The sequence below is a fragment of the Rhinoderma darwinii genome, chromosome 13 (genome assembly GCF_050947455.1).
Source record: "Rhinoderma darwinii isolate aRhiDar2 chromosome 13, aRhiDar2.hap1, whole genome shotgun sequence".
Lineage (NCBI taxonomy): Eukaryota > Metazoa > Chordata > Amphibia > Anura > Rhinodermatidae > Rhinoderma > Rhinoderma darwinii.
Genome location: NC_134699.1, coordinates 33,194,977 through 33,212,213, shown reverse-complemented (window position 1 = coordinate 33,212,213; position 17,237 = coordinate 33,194,977). Strand labels below are relative to the sequence as shown.

General features: G+C 43.4%; 1 protein-coding gene across 4 annotated transcripts in view; it reads left to right on the top strand.

The window, feature by feature from the left end:
* Window positions 1-17,237, top strand: part of RBL1 (RB transcriptional corepressor like 1) — a 41,451-nt gene that overhangs the window by 18,333 nt on the left and 5,881 nt on the right. For 2 of the 4 annotated variants that reach the window (XM_075846464.1, XM_075846463.1), the window contains exons 12-21: window positions 1,351-1,488; window positions 6,705-6,866; window positions 7,151-7,283; window positions 10,074-10,304; window positions 10,400-10,602; window positions 11,525-11,701; window positions 13,035-13,127; window positions 14,800-14,871; window positions 14,956-15,043; window positions 15,609-15,757. In XM_075846464.1, coding sequence (XP_075702579.1) covers window positions 1,351-1,488; window positions 6,705-6,866; window positions 7,151-7,283; window positions 10,074-10,304; window positions 10,400-10,602; window positions 11,525-11,701; window positions 13,035-13,127; window positions 14,800-14,871; window positions 14,956-15,043; window positions 15,609-15,757 — 1,446 coding nt within the window. Of the gene's footprint in view, window positions 1-1,350; window positions 1,489-6,704; window positions 6,867-7,150; window positions 7,284-10,073; window positions 10,305-10,399; window positions 10,603-11,524; window positions 11,702-13,034; window positions 13,128-14,423; window positions 14,536-14,799; window positions 14,872-14,955; window positions 15,044-15,608; window positions 15,758-17,237 lie in introns of those variants that run through there. The other 2 variants (XM_075846465.1, XM_075846466.1) reach the window with 2 other exon arrangements.

Genomic DNA, 17,237 nt, shown 5'->3' with positions numbered 1-17,237 from the left:
TACGTGATTCTAGCTTAAAGGGGTTGTCTCCTGAAGAAAACCCTTGTTCATTTGCCTGTTAGGGCATATAGACGACATAGAGCGGGGTCCTCCCCTGAGCTCTTTATCAGACTGAAGCTGTCCTATTATTAAAAGGACGATCATTAGTCTGGAGATCCAACATGTAGCTGCACAGCAAATGACTGGTTGGCCATTGCTTCCCCTGGCAAAATCAGCTGTTTGCCAGGGGTGGTACCCAGGACGGTCAGCTGATCACCCAGAGGATGCACTCTTAAAGGGCTGATCCTTGATGAGACAACCCTTCTTAATGAAAGCCTCCTGGATACTATCGCATGCATGATCCAAAAGCATGATTGAAAGACGTTGCAAGGCTTTTTATAATACAGTATAAGCTTTAAAGGCGGGTGTTCACAGCATTTCTGACAATTCCTTTTGCATTTTATTTCGCTATAGCTGCACATCCGTCTTGTTCAATGAAGCATAGTGTCTTGTTTTTTCGTGTATGTAGGGCACAGGACTGCTGCCTTTATTAAATGGCATGCTTTAGAGCTGGACCAATCCCAGGAACCAATACACCTAAACTTTGATTCTTATTTATTTTATTATTTCTTATTGATGTCTATGGAACATTATTGCCAGGCTGTATGGAGAGACTGAAGTTGTCTAGTAGGCGTTTAAAGAGGCTCTGTCACCACATTATAAGTGCCCCATCTCCTACTTAAAGTGATCGGTGCTGTAATGTAGATAACAGCAGTGGTTTTTATTTTGAAAAACGATCATTTATGAGCAATTTTAGATTTTTGCTAATTAGTTTCTTAATAGACAACTGGGCGTGTTTTTACTTTTTACCAACTGGGCGTTGTACAGAGGAGTGTATGACGCTGACCAATCAGTGACCATTCAGCGTCATACACTTCTCATTGTTCCAGCCCAGCTTCTTTCACTGCACAATCACACTGGAACAATGAGAAGTGTATGACACTGATTGGTCAGCGTCATACACCCCTCTGTACAACGCCCAGTTGGTAAAAAGTAAAAACAGTTGTCTATTAAACTAATTATCATAAATCTAAAATTGCTCATAACTTTTTAAAAAATGATCGTTTTTCAAAATAAAAACCACTGTTATCTACATTACAGCGCCGATCGCATTATGTAGGAGATAGGGCACTTATAATCTGGTGACAGAGCCTCTAAGTTTTACAGCACCTTGTCCTGCTACTTATATATTATTTAATCTGAGTTCGTCAGTAAGACCTTTTTTTTTTTTTTTTATTTATTTTCTGTGCTGAATTAGGAAAAATGTTTTGGATTGCTTGTAATTTAACAGGTGTGTTTTTATTTTTGTAGGCACTACTGGAGCAAGATATATTTCACCAGTCACTGCTGACATGTTGTCTTGAAATTGTGCTGTTTGCTTACAGTTCTCCCCGAAAATTTCCATGGACCATTGACATTCTCAATCTGAGTCCTTTCTATTTCTATAAGGTAGGTTTAAGGTTTAATCACGGTGTAAAATGAATAACTGATCACTATGAATAAAGTGATCTTTATAATGCAGTACCTGCTCTGGAATACCCAGCATGAGTGTCTTGCCACCTGCGGGGAGAAAAAAAGCGGCATGATCTTACTTCCATCAGTTTCTGCCTCAGACCTCCCATTGAAATCAATGGTAGGCAGAAAAGAACCTGGGGAGCTAGTTTCTGAGTTATTTTTATTTTTAAATTTCGTCTGCGGTGCTTTTTGCTTACGGTCCTTACATTAAATTCCATGGCCACAGGCACGAAACGCTGTGAATAACGTGGAAAAAAACCAAAAAGCTGGCGGTTCAAAACCTGCCTCAAAAAACTGGATTAGGCCTAAGACTTAGCACTCAGAACTCTATCCACAGATATACCAGTGCATGCACTGTTCTCCTACAGTCAGTGTTAACACACTGTAAGGGAAGCCTATGGTTTCTTTAGAGCATACAAGTGCCACCTATAAAGCTTTAATATAAAAACAAACATGCTTACAAAAAAAGTATGGAAAATTTAAATTACAAAAACATGCAAAACGTGTGTGTCTGTGTATAAAATAGTTAGGTCCAGAATTATTTGGACAGTGACACAAGTTTTAGCATTTTAATTCAAATATACAGTTATGTAATCTATATGGGCTTAAAGTGCAGACTCTCCGCTTTAATTTGAGAGTATTCACATCCTAATTTGAGGAAGGGTTTAGGAATTACATCTCTTTTTTAATATGTATTTGCCTCTTTTTCAAGGGACCAAAGGTAATTGGACAATTATCTCAAAAGCTATTTAATGGGCTGCATGGGCTATTCCCTTGTTAATCCATCAACAATTAAGCAGGTAAAATGTCTGGAGTTGATTCCAGGTGTCGCATTTACATTTAGAAGCTGTTGCTGTGAACCCACAACATGGATCAAACGAGCTCTCCATGCAAGTGAAACAGACCATCGTTAGGCGGGAAAAATCCTTCAGAAAGATCACATTAGGAGTGGCCAAATCAACAGTTTGGTACATTTCTGAAAAAAAAAAAAGCGCACTGCTGATCTCGTGAACTCCAAAAGGCCCGGACGTCCACTGAAGACAACAGTGGTGGATGATCGCAGAATCCTTTCCATGGTGAAGAAAAACCCCTTCACAACATCTACCCAAGTGAAGAACACTCTCCTGGAAATAGGTGTATCAGTATCTAAGTCTACCATAAAGAGAAGACTTCATGAGAGCAAATACAGAGGGTTCACCACAAGGTGCAAACCATTAATCAGCCTCAAAAATAGAAAGGCCAGATTAGACTTTGCCAAACATCTAAAGAAGCCGCCCAGTTCTGGAACAGCATGAAACTAAGATCAACCTGGACCAGAACGATGGGAGGAAGAAAGTATGGAGAAGACTTGTAACGGCTCATGATCCAAAGCACACCACATCCTCTGTAAAACATGGTGGAGGCAGTGTGATGGCATGGTGGAGGCAGTGTGATGGCATGGGCATGCATGGCTGCCAAAGACGCTGGATCACTAGTGTTTATTGATGATGTGACTGAAGACAGAAGCAGCCGGATGAATTCTGAAGTGTTCAGGGATTTACTTTCTGCTCAGATTCAACCAAATGCAGCAAGGTTGATTGGATGTCGCTTCACAGCACAGAGGGACAATGACCCAAAACAGATTGTGTAAGCAACCCAGGAGTTTTTTAAGGCAAAGAGGTGGAATATTCTTGCAATCTCAACCCGATCGAGCTGCATTTCACTTGCTTAAGACAAAACCTAAGGCAGAAAGACCCACAAACAAGCAACAACTGAAGACGCTGCAGTAAAGGCCGTGCAAAGCATCACAAAGAAGGAAACCCAGCGTTTGGTGATGTCCATGGGTTCCAGACTTCAGGCAGTCATTGCCTGCAAAGGATTCTCTACAAAGTATTAAAAAAAACAAAAAAACACAACATTTTATTTATGGTAATGCTAATTTGTCCAATTACTTTTGAGCCCCTGAAATGAGGAGGCTGTGTAGAAAAATGGTTGCAATTCCTGAGTGGGTAGCGTTCTAAAACCAATAGTCCTTTAATAAATCCCGTTATACCACAAATCTTACACTAATGTCCATGATAGAATAGAGCATGGAATATATGCAAAGGAAATGAAGTACAAATATTATCTACATAAGAAATAAGAAGCACACTAAGGGTCCTTTTACACCAGCACTGGTTTGGTCCTCCCACAAGGAGCGATGTATGGGGACGAGCGCTTGTTACCACGATCGTTCATCCCAATGCATTACCATGATGTTGGCAGCACATCTCCCGGCTTACATAGGGAGATGTGCTGCCGACCATGATGATGATTTCTGCTGCATAAACGATAGCCAGCTGATCATTGCCCTGTTTACACAGGGCAATAATAGGGAAGGAGCATTCATATGAACGCTAGTTTGTCCGGTCATTGGTCCCTGTGAAAGGTCGTTTACTGGTGAACTTTCCCAATGGGAGAATTGGAATGGAGAAGCAAGTCTGCCATCAAAAATTAGGGTTAGTGAGTGTAAATATGCGAGCTAAACAGTGGAACATAGAACAACTAGCAGCAGTCATGTTTAGTATATATTGGCAAGTATACAGCTCTACATTTCTACAGAGTGCATATTCAGGCGGCGGTGGTGGGGAGGGGGCTTACATATGAAGTACTTTAAAGCTAATTCTGTAGACACACAAAACATTGCTTTCTGGAAGTTTAATATAGACTAAGCCCTAAACCTGTGCAGAAGACCAGGTGGTGACCTCTGGGTATGCGCCTCTTCATGCAGCGGGAGACTGGATAAATAATGCTGTTTTGAAGCAGATGAAAAATGAAAGTTACTGTGCTCCTGAATCTTCTGTATGTAAGAGCTTTGCTGTCTTTCTCTCTTGTAACCATACCCACCTGTGATGTTGGTACAGAAAGCTGGCCTCTTGAAACAGTTTTGCTTTACACCCTTAGGCACCCTGAAGTTTTTATTCAAATCTCTGGATATGCGTTTTAAAGGGGAAAAAATATTCTACAAAAATGCATAAAACACTGTTATGGCCCTCATGTCTCCCTCCCTTCTTTGATGTCCGAGTTGTCCCGTTTTGGAACTTGGTCTAATTTCAAGATTAATTTCTCTAAGTCTGAAGCGTTAAATGTTTCTCTCCCTGCCCAGCTAGTGTCGCTTCTCCAAAGTAACTTCCCTTTCTCGTGGCCTTCCAGAGGCATTACATATTTAGGTGCTCGTATAAGTAGAGACCTCACACAGCTGTTTACAAATAACTTCATCCCCCTGCTGGCCAAGTTTCGTACTGACCTTAGTTCCTGGCATAAGACTGAATTCTCCTGGTTCGGCCGGATTAATATTATTAAAATGTCTCTACTCCCCCGTTTACTTTATCTCCTGCAGACCATCCCCATCACTATCCCATCTACCTACTGGTTGCGGCTTCAGCAGTGTTTTGGCTCCTTCATTTGGCCGACTGGTCGTCCGCGTTTGAGTCGAGCTCTTCTGACTCGCTCCAGGGGTGCGGGTGGGGTGGGTCTGCCGGACTGTCGGCTCTATTATCTAGCATCAACACATGCGCGGGTTTTAGATTTTTTTCACAACTGAGAATCAAAACTGTGGGTTCGTTTGGCTCAACAACTATGCTCCAGTACCCTATCTACCCTGCCGTGGACCCTGCCTGGGAATAGACCGACCCAACCCTCCTTTGTTGTACACCATACCCTTGTGGCGTTGAGGCACATAAAGCCTGGAAGTACGCTGGTTGACCCCCTGGGTCCCTTAACTCCGGTTACGGACAATCCTGCCTTTCCTGCTGGTAAGGCTGGTCGCTCCTTCCTAGGTAGGTCACCCACCAACCCCTTGTATTTTGCACAGGTTCTATCTGCCTCCTCTCTTCTCCCTTTAACCTCTATCTGCCCCGATGACGTGCTCTCTCCTCGCCGTATGTATGAATACGCCCAGTTGAAGCACTTTTATGGAGCCGTTAATCGACGCGCACATCTCCACCGGTTGTTAACTGACTTTGAACGCCTCTGTGTCTCCACCCAACCCCCTACCCACGCCATCTCCACATTATACAAACTACTACTTGCACAGCGATCCCAACAACTCCCCTCCTTCTGCGGGGCTTGGGAGAGAGAATTACAGACTACATTTACAGAAGCTCAGTGGAAGAGGTGTTTCACCCTTTCTCAAAAAGCCTCTATAGCCAGTAGGGCCCAGGAAACTAGTTACAAAATTGTCTCTAGATGGTATCGGGTCCCGGCGGCTCTGCATAAATGGTTTCCATCTGTGCCTGACAGTTGTTGGCGGTGTGGTGCTGCGGGAGGCTCCATGTCACATGTCTGGTGGAGTTGCCCCTTGTTGAGGAGTTTTTGGGATGCAGTACTTAAATTAATACTAGAGGTTACCGGGGTTTCTGTTCCCGATTCCCCAGAAGCTGCGCTGTTTATGTTCCCGATGCCAATACACGTTTATAAAAGTTCCCTAGCTAGACATCTCCTTCAGGCGGCAAAGTCAGTGATCCCGTGCAGGTGGAAAACTGCAATGCCTCCAACATTAGATGAGTGGTTTCGGGAGGTTGCCGTGATACAGCACATGGAACACTTGGTAGCTCACTCCCCGGCAGCTGTGGTAAAATATACGTCTACATGGTCGCCATGGATAGTGTTCCTTTCGTCTTCTTCATACCTCACGGCCGTAACCTGAGTGGGCCTATGCCCCTGTGAATTGTACGGTGGTGCTTATTTTCTGTTGGCTGCATTCATAATACCCCGGAACAGGAGTCCAGGATCCTCTTGCCCTCGCCCTTCCCTCCTTTCCCTCCCTCTCTTGGGGCCTCTTCTATTCGTTCTTTTCCCCTGTCTAGGGTAATGTGCCTCTCCTTCTCTGCTTCAATTAAGTGGCCTCAACGTATGCTCTGCTGCTTTGCTCATGAACTCATTCATGCTACTGACGTATACTGAATAATGTTCTTGAATGGGGATGTGATGCACATTTCTGATTTTGTTTTGGTGGGTTTTTGCTTTGGTCTTTGACCTTGTTTGTTTGTTTGTTAATTTACTGTGTGGAGGCCTTCCCTCCACTATGTCTTGTAACTTTGTGTACTGAAACTTAATAAAACTTTGAATAAGAAAAACACTGTTATGGCAAGTAAAATATAGAGCAACATTAAAATTATTTTATTGCATAGGTCATCGAAGTGTTCATCCGGTCAGAGGATGGGTTGTCGCGAGACATGGTAAAACACCTTAACAGCGTCGAAGAACAGATCTTAGAGAGCCAAGCCTGGACAAGCAACTCTGTTTTGTGGGAGCTACTTCAGGCATCTGAGACTGTGCCCACCTGTGAGGAAGTATGTATTGTGATCATATTGTAGGCAATGTCATGAGTAAGTCTTTGTCTTCCACCCAGTACTATACAGTAGTCAGAACATACAAGTTACTCAGTAGTGGCAGACCTGTACTGAAAGGAAGCAAACCAACCGTAAATGAATGCGTTCTAGTTTTGAACGTAATCTTTGTTTTGGTGTCTCATTCTACAATCCATGTTGTGCATTACATCACATGTGGACCTCCTAAGACTAAACTAACATATTGCACATTTGCTTAGTGTGTCATGTTTCTTTTTCACTTTCAGGTTATAATACCAAGCAACTTTGAAACGGACAATGAAGCAGGTTTAGGGCATCTCCCTATGATGCCAGCTTCACCAATCGTTCATCCTCGTTTGAAAGAAGTCCGCACTGATCTTGGGGGCTCTTGCAGAAGAGGTGTAGTTACTTTTTGACTTATCTGCTTCTTGAGTAGGGAATCCATCATGACTCTTAGTTTTATTGGGAACAGCCATATTGGAAGCATGCATTCTGCATTGTCAGAATAAGGTTTGCAGAGTATATGTGCTTTATGGCAGCTGAAAAAAGTATTCCATAAAAGTGGTTTTGTAAATGTAATTTCTTGTTCGTATCATTGGTGGACACTGACCTGGATATACCCGACCTACCGACACTAAGCTAATAGTCTTAATTTAGTGTCCGTAAGAGGCAGATTTAGCAGGTTGTCCGTTCTTTTATGAGTTTGTCATTTTTATTTTCTTTCCACTATAGGTGGTAAATGGGCGACGCTGCTTTCCCCCTCTTGGTGGGCACACAGTGTCCCCCTGCCAATAAAGACGAGGGACAATAGCGCAGCTCCTCAGTCACCCCCCCCCCTCAGCTTAAGAGGCATACCTTTCCTACTGCTCCCCACCAATGTCCTCCCTCATTTGAGTGTGGCTCACTGATCTGAAACAGAGGGGTAAGTAAGGAAACAGACCCCTCTCCCCAACCACATCACCTCAACTTGACAGAGTTAGAGGAGGTGGTCTCCAATGAAAGAAACATTCCAACAAGAAGTTTTCCCAGACCTCCTGGTGGGATGTTGTGTCCCTTTCCAGAGCACCTCTCTTCAAAATAGTTGAAATTGCCATCGGTGGACCCCCCCCCCTTGTCTTTTATCTGGACAATACAACTACGATACGTACAGCGGATGCAGCATCTTTCCGTGACCTTGACTGCCGCATTGGGTTTTTCCATGCTCCTCCACGCCTCCAATTTCTGCTTACGCTTGGGTCAGCAGGGCATCCGCCGAGTGGGCCTGACTTCTCTGCTATGGCGTTCTTTTTAAAATGCCTCTCAGGAGGAACTGGTGGATCTGTCTAGCACAAATTTCTGTGCAAAGCCTTGCTGGATGCCTGTTGACTTGTGCTTCTACTTCAATCATTGCCATCCAAAAAAATGGCTTGGCTGAAGTGCTGGCCCGCAAGCACCGCTTCCAAACAGGTCTTAACTGCTCTTTCATTCGCAGGTTTCTGTCTCTTTTGGACTCGTCTTGACGAGATCATCTCGGAAGCTACAGGTGTAATGAGCTCTTGCTTACCTCAGAACAAGGTCTGTCCTACCACTTCAGTTTTTAGCCCTTTTGTGAGTTCGCAAATCCCTTTGTGCCTTCCTTCAATCACCGTCCTGCCTGCTGCCCAAGCTCTCAGGCTACCAAGCCCAGTACAGTAAAGACCAGCTCAGGTTGAAGGTGCGGCCCTACTCAGTTCGGTCCGGGTGGGGAGCTGGCTTCTGCACTCTTGGGACGTCTGGCTCACACATCTCGGACGCCTGGATTTAGGGAGTGCTGTTCTCGGGATAGAAAATAGAATGTTTCATCCAGTCTGGGCTTCCTTGGTTGCCTTCCAGAGTAACTGCCTTTTTTCAGGCAATAGATTTATCTGCTACTACAAAAGGTCATCATCCCTGTGCCTCCAGACCAGAGATTGCACCGTTTTCTACTCCAATCTTTGTCATACTGAGAAAGGAAGTGTTGGTTCGCCACATGGATCTAAACGTCCGAGCCGGTCGTTTTTCTACGGAGTCTCAAAGCTCGGTCATTGCGTCCATGGATCAAGGGGGAATTTTTATCTTTAATATGTGGATGGAAGACGTGTACCCTAATGTCCCTATGTGCCAATCCCGCCAGAGCTTTGCAGTCTCTCCTAAAAATACACCTGTTTGTGGCGTTCCCATTCGACATGGCTATAGCCCCATAGTGTCTTCACTAAAAGTAAGGAGGATTTCCATCACTCCCTAGCTGGATCTCATTCTGATCCTCCATTCTTAACTCTTCGCCAGAATAAGGTGCTGCTCTATACGGTCCCCTCTTTCTTGCCCATGGTGGTCTCCTTTCACCTGAACAAAGACCACGTACTGCTGTCCTTTTTGTTCATCCGAGAGAGCATTTACTTCACAACCCGGATTTTGTCCACGCCTCGCTAGTTTACGTTTCCCTTACTGCTTTCCGCAGGCCAGAATCCTTGTTTGTTGTATCAGAGGGTTCACAGAAGGGTCTGGTGTCCTCTAAGGCTACTATTGCCTGCTGAATTCCGTTGCCTATTTGAGACCTACCGGATGAAGGGTAGGGGACTGCCCCTTTCAGATTACGGCTCACTTCACTAGGATGGTTGGCGCTTCCTTGGCTTTTTGCCATCAGGCTTTTGCTCTTAAGGTGTACAAGGCGGCTACCTGGCCTTTGCTCACTCTTTGCACTGTCAAGTTCTACCAGGTGCACTCTTTTGCTTCTGCAGATGCTCTTCTTGGTCGCAAGGTCTTGCAGACATCTGTGGAGTGGGTGACCATTTCCTTTCTTCTGTTCCAGCCCCTGGGGGCTCCTTTAAGACGTCCCATTGTCTCTGTCCCCCGATGATACAAAGGCGAAAAGTGGAGTCTTAAGTTTCTTACCTTTTATAGTGGTTTCTGCTTCTCTTGCTGCTTACAGATAGATTGGATTAGCTCTGTGTCTGTAGGTAGGGTATATCCTGTATGGGGAGCTATCACTTTTTATGCCTTAGTATCGAGCCTCCTAGTGGCAACAGCATATACCCACAGTCTGCCCCCCAATGAACTGGATGAGCAAATGTTTTTACGGCGAGTACTAAAAATTTTTTTACATTCTTTCCATATCTATTGAAAGTATGTATTTGAAATCTTGATCTTGTTGATGGTCATTTTTGTTTACGCATGTTCTAATTCATTCCTCAGATATGCAGCCTCTGTCGCCACTTTCTGTTCATGAACGCTACAACTCGCCTACTGCTGGCAGTGCCAAAAGGAGACTCTTTGGGGATGATGGTCCAAAGGAGTTGCCAGTAGAAAGATTGCACACTACACCAGAGGTTACCAGAATAAGAATTGTTCCGTGCCAGCCCATTGAACAGATGTGCGTGTCACCAGATAAGGCAATATTGTCTGAGCAGAAGGTGAATGTAACAGGTAATTGTTAAGTGTCCCGGACAGACATTATTTTGGGCCATTTTAATTGTCTACAATCTAATACTTCTCTCTTTGATCATGACGTTTATCTAAAGGTCTTCAATATGAAAGTTACCAGCAATCTTCACAGTCAGTAAAGATCTATCCACAGTCACAAAATGAAAATGGCATTCAGGTCCCTTTGACAGCACAGGCCTTGATCAGCCCTAAACGTCAGGTTTTCCGAACCCAAGATGTATGCCCCACATCATCAAACAAGCCCAAGAGAACAGGGTCTCTAGCTCTGTTCTTCAGAAAGGTATGGTGTTTACACTTTTGTGTGTGTGTGTGTGTGTTTGTGTGGTTTTTTCTTTCTTTCTTAAATGTATATACATTTATTTTTTATCTTTTATTTTTTCCTGGTTAAAGGGGTTATCCAGGACCAAAACTTCATTAATATTCTGTAAAAAGAAATCCGTTACTAATCTATTTTAATTAAAAATCCGGTACTAAATCTTGCAGTTCAAACCCGGTGAATTGTTCCCGGAAGTCCTGTAGCTTTTCGAATATTGATGACGCGTCGACACGGCCCCACGTGACTGAGGGCTTGCGTCCTGTGCTGTATATGTCAGCGTGTTATCAAGCGCATGAGCGCAAGGGGCAGTCACATTGCCTATTGCTGGAGTCCACGAGCAGAGCATCAGCTACCGCTTTGCTTGGGACTCAAGCACTGCTCCCGCCATTCAGTCAGTGACTTCAGGGGTTTCCCATCATTGGAGTTCCCGAGCAGATCATCAGCTGATACCCTGCCTGGGGACTCCAGCACCGTTGCCAACGTCCCTGTCACTGTTCATATATGGACAGTGATGTCGGCTGCAGTGCTAGAGTCCCCGGCCAGAGCATCGGCTGATGTTCTGCTCAGAGTCTCCAGCAATAGGCAATGTGACAGCCCCTTGCGCTCATGCGCTTGATAACACGCCGACGTGAACAGCACAGGAAGCAACCCCCCCAGTCACGTGGGGCCGTGTTGGCGCGTCCTCAATATTAGAAAAGCTACAGGACTTCCGGCAGCAATTCACCGGGTTAGAACTGCACCATTTAGTACCGAATTTTAAATTAAAGTATATTAAGTGACTTCTCACATAAAAATATTAATGCAATGCAATTTTTGGTCCCCGGATAACCCCTTTAAGATAGAAAAAATATTTAAGTCAAATACCACATTGTACTTTTATTTATAGGTGTACCATTTGGCCAGTGTTCGTCTGAAAGACTTGTGTTTTAAGCTTGATTTGTCTAATGATTTAAGACGCAAGATTTGGACATTGTTTGAGTACTCACTGGTTCACTGCACGGATTTGATGAAAGATCGACACCTTGATCAGCTTCTTCTATGTGGAGTGTACATTATGGCCAAGGTAAAACTTTACTGTACATTCTCAATTATTGCATCCTATTTTTTTAAATACTGTAAGACTTGCATGTTTGATATGACATTATACCTACAACTACGTTTCTTGCCTTTTACTCGTGAAAGGGGTTGGTTGGTTTTGAATTCTCATTTTCAATTTCCCTTTTAGGGAATTCTGAGTTAATCGAGGGTGGCCCTTTTTATTCTGGACCCTTAACTATCAGCCAGATGAAAGAGATTCTGTAATGCGTGTCTCTACCTCGGGAGGACCCAGCACAACTGTGCATTAAACAGGGAGCTCATTGATATCAATAGAAACTATGCAATGTTCCATTTCCCCTGTGGTAGCGCTCCAGGGGAGTGGAACGCTTCCTGCCAGGTTCACCATAGAGCAGAGCTGAATGCTGGGAGTCTCGGCAGCGGAAGACCCTGAGATCTAAGTATCGTCTGGGAATCCTTCTAACCAGGATTGTCAAGTGCATAACCCTTTTTTAAATAAGTGAACTTTCGCCAAATAGTGATGGGCAAGAATGTGTCCTAGAGTGGGCAGAAGACTTGCTAGGCAATGTTTGAATTTTTCATCTTGCTGGTTTGCATCATGGTCCCGAATCCAGACTGGGAACAAAATCCTTTTTAGACCTCTTGATTTGCCAAAAATTCCCCAAATACTTGAATTACACATTACACAAGATTTATCTGGCAGTAGATCCTCTATGGTTTTGGATTGTCCCAAGTAAGTTTGAGATTACATGGGCTAATGTCACCCCATCCAAATACTTTCACCTTCTTTTATCTTTCCTCCATAAATTCGCAACTCCTTGATTTAACACTGGATACAAAGAAGTTGCTTAGTACATGGTCTGTCCTCTTTACCAACTAAGATCATCTTGCATACTTACATCTCCTCTGTTTGTTTGGTGGTGCTCATGTCATAGAACTGTGATAATTCACAACTCCGCAGCACCTTAAAGAGAATCTATCACAAAGGTGCAGGACACCATAATCATGCAGCGTGCAACTCCGTGACTTTGGGTGCTCATGCTCCCGCTAAGAACAGTAACTGGTACCTACAGCTGAAGGCTCTGGACATGTTTGCAACTAGTATGGAAATGACGGCACCATTGTAAATCTGACAAACGTCTTTGGTACTTGCGCATAGCCGCTTGTATGGCACCTTTACATGGTGGTGTCAATTCCATACAAATGTCCAAAGCTTAAAGCTCTAGCCAGCCGCCAATGTTTTTGACGTTAGAAGCTTTTTAGTCGCGGAGGTGCACACTTCCATGATTATTGCAGCGTGTACCCTCGTGACAGCCTCTCTTTAATGTACTTATTTCTAGAGTGATGGAAGCGCGAATGTGGATGATGCCATGAAAAGCTTTAAGAGCTTCTTTCACTGGCGTGGTTTCACAGAAGACCATGAAATAGAAGGGGTATGTTAATGTTTTTACTTGTATAATCCTGCATTTGTGGCAACTTATTCTATGTGGGAACCCCCCCTCCAACTGAATTTTTTGCAATCCGGTTGAAGCCAAGGACAGATTATGGCTGTCGTTCTTCTTAAACCTTCACAATTTACTGCAATATACATAGAGTTCTCCTTTCAAGCAAAACCTTGCATAAGGCTTTATTTTTGCTTAAAGGGAGTGTGTCGCTAGAAAAATATATATATATATTTTTCTAAACTGTTAGTATATAAATGATTACACATTGTTTTAATTTTTTCACAAGTCAGGAAATATTCTAAATTAGATTCTAATTTATAACCTTTCCATGTGCTGGTCACTAGAGGAAGCAGTTCCCAAAATTGCAGCATTGGCATGTGGTAAAGCAACCTCATTGCTTTATGCTGCAAAATTGGAGAAGACACACTCGCTCAAGTGTCCTCAAACAATCCCCCCTCTTTTATTCTGGCTAGTGCCAGGAGAAAGGAGGGGGTTGAATGTTCAAACCTCCTACACTGTGTGCCGCCATTTTTTGAGCGAATACACAGTGTAGGAGGATTAGATACAGACAGTATAACACGAACATACACATACATCACATACACAAACATAACTTACATGCTGCTGCCTCCGTTGCAAATCCTTGCTCCTGAACATATGGACGGAAGCCGTGACCGGAAGTCGTCATCTTACTGTCCGTCCGCGGCTTCCGGTCCACATGAAAATGGCGGCGGATGTCGCTCTGCCGAAGACCTTCCTTTTGGACTGTGTGGGAGTGGCGCATGCGCCGTTCCCACACTGACGGCTTACGCTATACTGAATGGAACGGCTCCTGTTCGCATTCTCTATGGGGTTGTATGTGCCGTATTCCATCTCTGTATGTGTCGTTAATCTACACATACAGAGATGGAAAAAAAAATGGCAGCCCCCAAAGAGAAGTAACAGAAAAAAGTACAACACAAAAACACAAATAAATAAAATTTCTTTTAATGACATACTAAAAGTAATAACATATAAAAAAAAATATATATATATATATTTTCGTGACACCTTCCCTTTTAACTTTTTTTGTGCGACTTTGCCTGTATTGTTTTGAAGCTGTCTAGATGCCTCCATAGAGTATATTCTGCTTTTAGGAGTTTCTTCACGTGCAACTGACCTTTTTAGAATGTAGCTTCAGGAAAAGAAACCTAGATCTTAACATTAGTTAACCTTTTAAGTGCCCCTAAACGTAACTTTACCTGAACAACGCCATTCCAGAGATTCGACACTGTTCTCTTCTAGGCAACAAGACTATTTTAAGCCACCTGGCAGTCATTATAGGAAAGCTTTCCTGCGCGTTTGGCATGGCCTGCTGCATCCTAGAAAAGGACATTAGGGGATCTCTAGAATGGTGCATTTCAGGTAAGTGAAACTTTGGGGGGGGGGATGTAGATCAATATTTGCGGAATTTTCAGTTCCTGTCCAGAGTTGTACTTTAAAACATGTTAACTTTATTTCACACCTGACGAAAGAACCTGTATGTAATTTAGTCATGCACCACTTCTTCACCCATACAAAAAAAATTAAATCCTCAATTACCATAGTTAAAAGAAACGGGTCAATACAATAAACGGCATCATTTTGTAATCTACAGGGCTTCTGTAATTCTATTCCACAGGTAACAAAGGAAGAGCAGCTTTTTCAAGACATCATGAAATGTTATAGAAATCAGCCCCAAGCACAAAGACATGTAAGTTAAATCGGATGTGACATGGTCTTGTCTTTTTTGACTGTTTTATGCCAGCGTTACATACTTTTATTTTTGTTTTGTTAGGTGTATAGGCATGTCTTACTGAAAAAACTGCCTGACGTACAGCAAAGTGACACTGGATCCAGCCAAGATGTGGAAATGGTTGATTGTGGTAAGAAAAGATGTCCATGGATCAAGCCTCATCTGGCTGTTTTAGAACTAATAGCCTTGGTCTCCACATTCCTCATGTAGTTTTCCAATTGTCTACATTTTAAACTTTCTGACCCTTTTAGGCCAGGTTAACACGCCACGTATTTGTTGCGGAATCCACACTGAAATTCTGCAACAAAGTACAGTACAATGAAGGTGATTGGTGTTTTAACAAACCCTAATTACTTACATTGTAAACCATATGCAGCAATTTCTAGACCTGCTGCAGACTTGAAAATCCGCAGCATGCCCCATCTGTGGCAGAGATGCCGCACGTTTTTACCACGTTCATTGCAATGAGTGAAATCCACTGCTGTATCGGCAACTAAATCCGCACGTAATATATGCTGCTTTGTAGACTGGTTCACCAGCATAATCTTTACGTGATGAGCGGTCCCCAACCTAGGGCTCTCCAGCTGTTCCGAGGTAAAATTTAACCCAGAAAAATGTTTTACTTTGTAATATACATTTGTATGTTGTATCTCCAAGAAACAGTCGTCTTTATTTTGTATTATCCCTATTCACAGATTCCAATGACTCGCTCTCCTACCCAAAACAGGCTGCGGGTGCTGGCGAACAAGAAAGAGGAGACCTGATAACCTTTTATAACAACGTCTATGTGGAACGAGTGCAATTGTTTGCTCTTAAATATGCAGTCAGCACTAGTGACCATCTGGTAAGAACTTCCCTATTAAATCGTAGTGAACGTGTATTTGTGGGTGTTTCTCCTTAACCCCGTCCAACATTTGATGTACATTTAGGTCAGAGTCGGGTGAGGGTGTGCGGAATGGGCTCACGGCTGAACCTGCTCCACATGTTGTGGGTGTATGCTGTACAGAATAGCTGACACATCGCATTAACTGAATGGGATTAGAGAGAATTACGATCCCGTCCATTTAACCTCTTAGATGTCGCGGTCAATAGTGACGCTCCACCTAAACCTTTACACGCGATTGCGGGGTGCTGAAGTTGTCATGGCAGCCTGTGGGACTAATGAAGGTCCCCAGGTCTGCCATTTTGGTCCTCCTATTGAGATCTTATTAAGGTTTAATAGGAGGACGCTAAATGCACACAACACACAATCGCATGTTTGTCCCCCTAATAGGACAAAACAATTGTAAAAATTATTCAAGGTTTTTAGGACTATAGGACTAAAAAAATGATTAAAAGTAAAAAAAGCAAAAAAAACATCCCATCCTTTTCAAGTAATGTAAAAGATAAACATAATTGACATCTCCACATCTAAAACAAAGTCCGATTTATTACAATATAACGCTAACCTACAGGGTGAATGCTTGAGGGGGTTCGCTGTCTTTTGATCACCTTATCTTCCTAAAATCTGGAATAAAAAGCGGTCAAAATGTTATATGTACCCAAAACTAAAGCTTTCCCCATAAAAAAAAAAAAACAGCCCTCACACTGCTCAATTGATGACAAAATAAGTATTATGGGTAAGTATGAATTTAGTGACGCGAAACAAATTTTAAAGAAACCTTTTTTTTTTACTTGACATGCTCCGATTGAGGAAACCGCACCGCAGCAATTTATGTGCGTTTTTCGGCGGCTTTTTTCAGCTGTGTGGGAATAAGATTTGTTGAAGTATCCACTCTGCTGCTACTGTAATACACTGCGGATTTTCCGCAATGGATCCGTTACGGAAAATCGGCAGGGTTTACGCTGTGTGTGTTCGTTGTACACTAAGGGTGCCTGGTTGTGTATAACGCTTGTGGCGACTGTAAAAAGAATTTAATCTGTGGCCAGTTTGAACTTTTTTGCCCACAGTGCCTGCAATCCAGCACCTTCCAGGTTGCCCCCCCTCAGGGATGTAGCACCCCCTGACTGGGCAGGACCTGACCGTCCCTGGGGACATTTCCAACTCTCCCACACTATATGGTTGAGTCTTTACAACACTTGCTGCCCCAAATAGTGGCACGAGTAAAGCCCCTTTAGCCTCTGCTGCCTGTGGTAGGTCACATAAAAGACTCCGAAGCGCAAAGTAAAGGTCCCACTCCTCATGTTCTTCCGAAGGTTCCACGGTTAAGACCAGTACTGGAGAGTCTGCTTTCTGACAGGATCAATGTTTTTCACTCCACTACCACATCTCAGATAGAAGAGCCCTACACGGTCCATGGCACCAGGGGCTATTATTCCCAAAC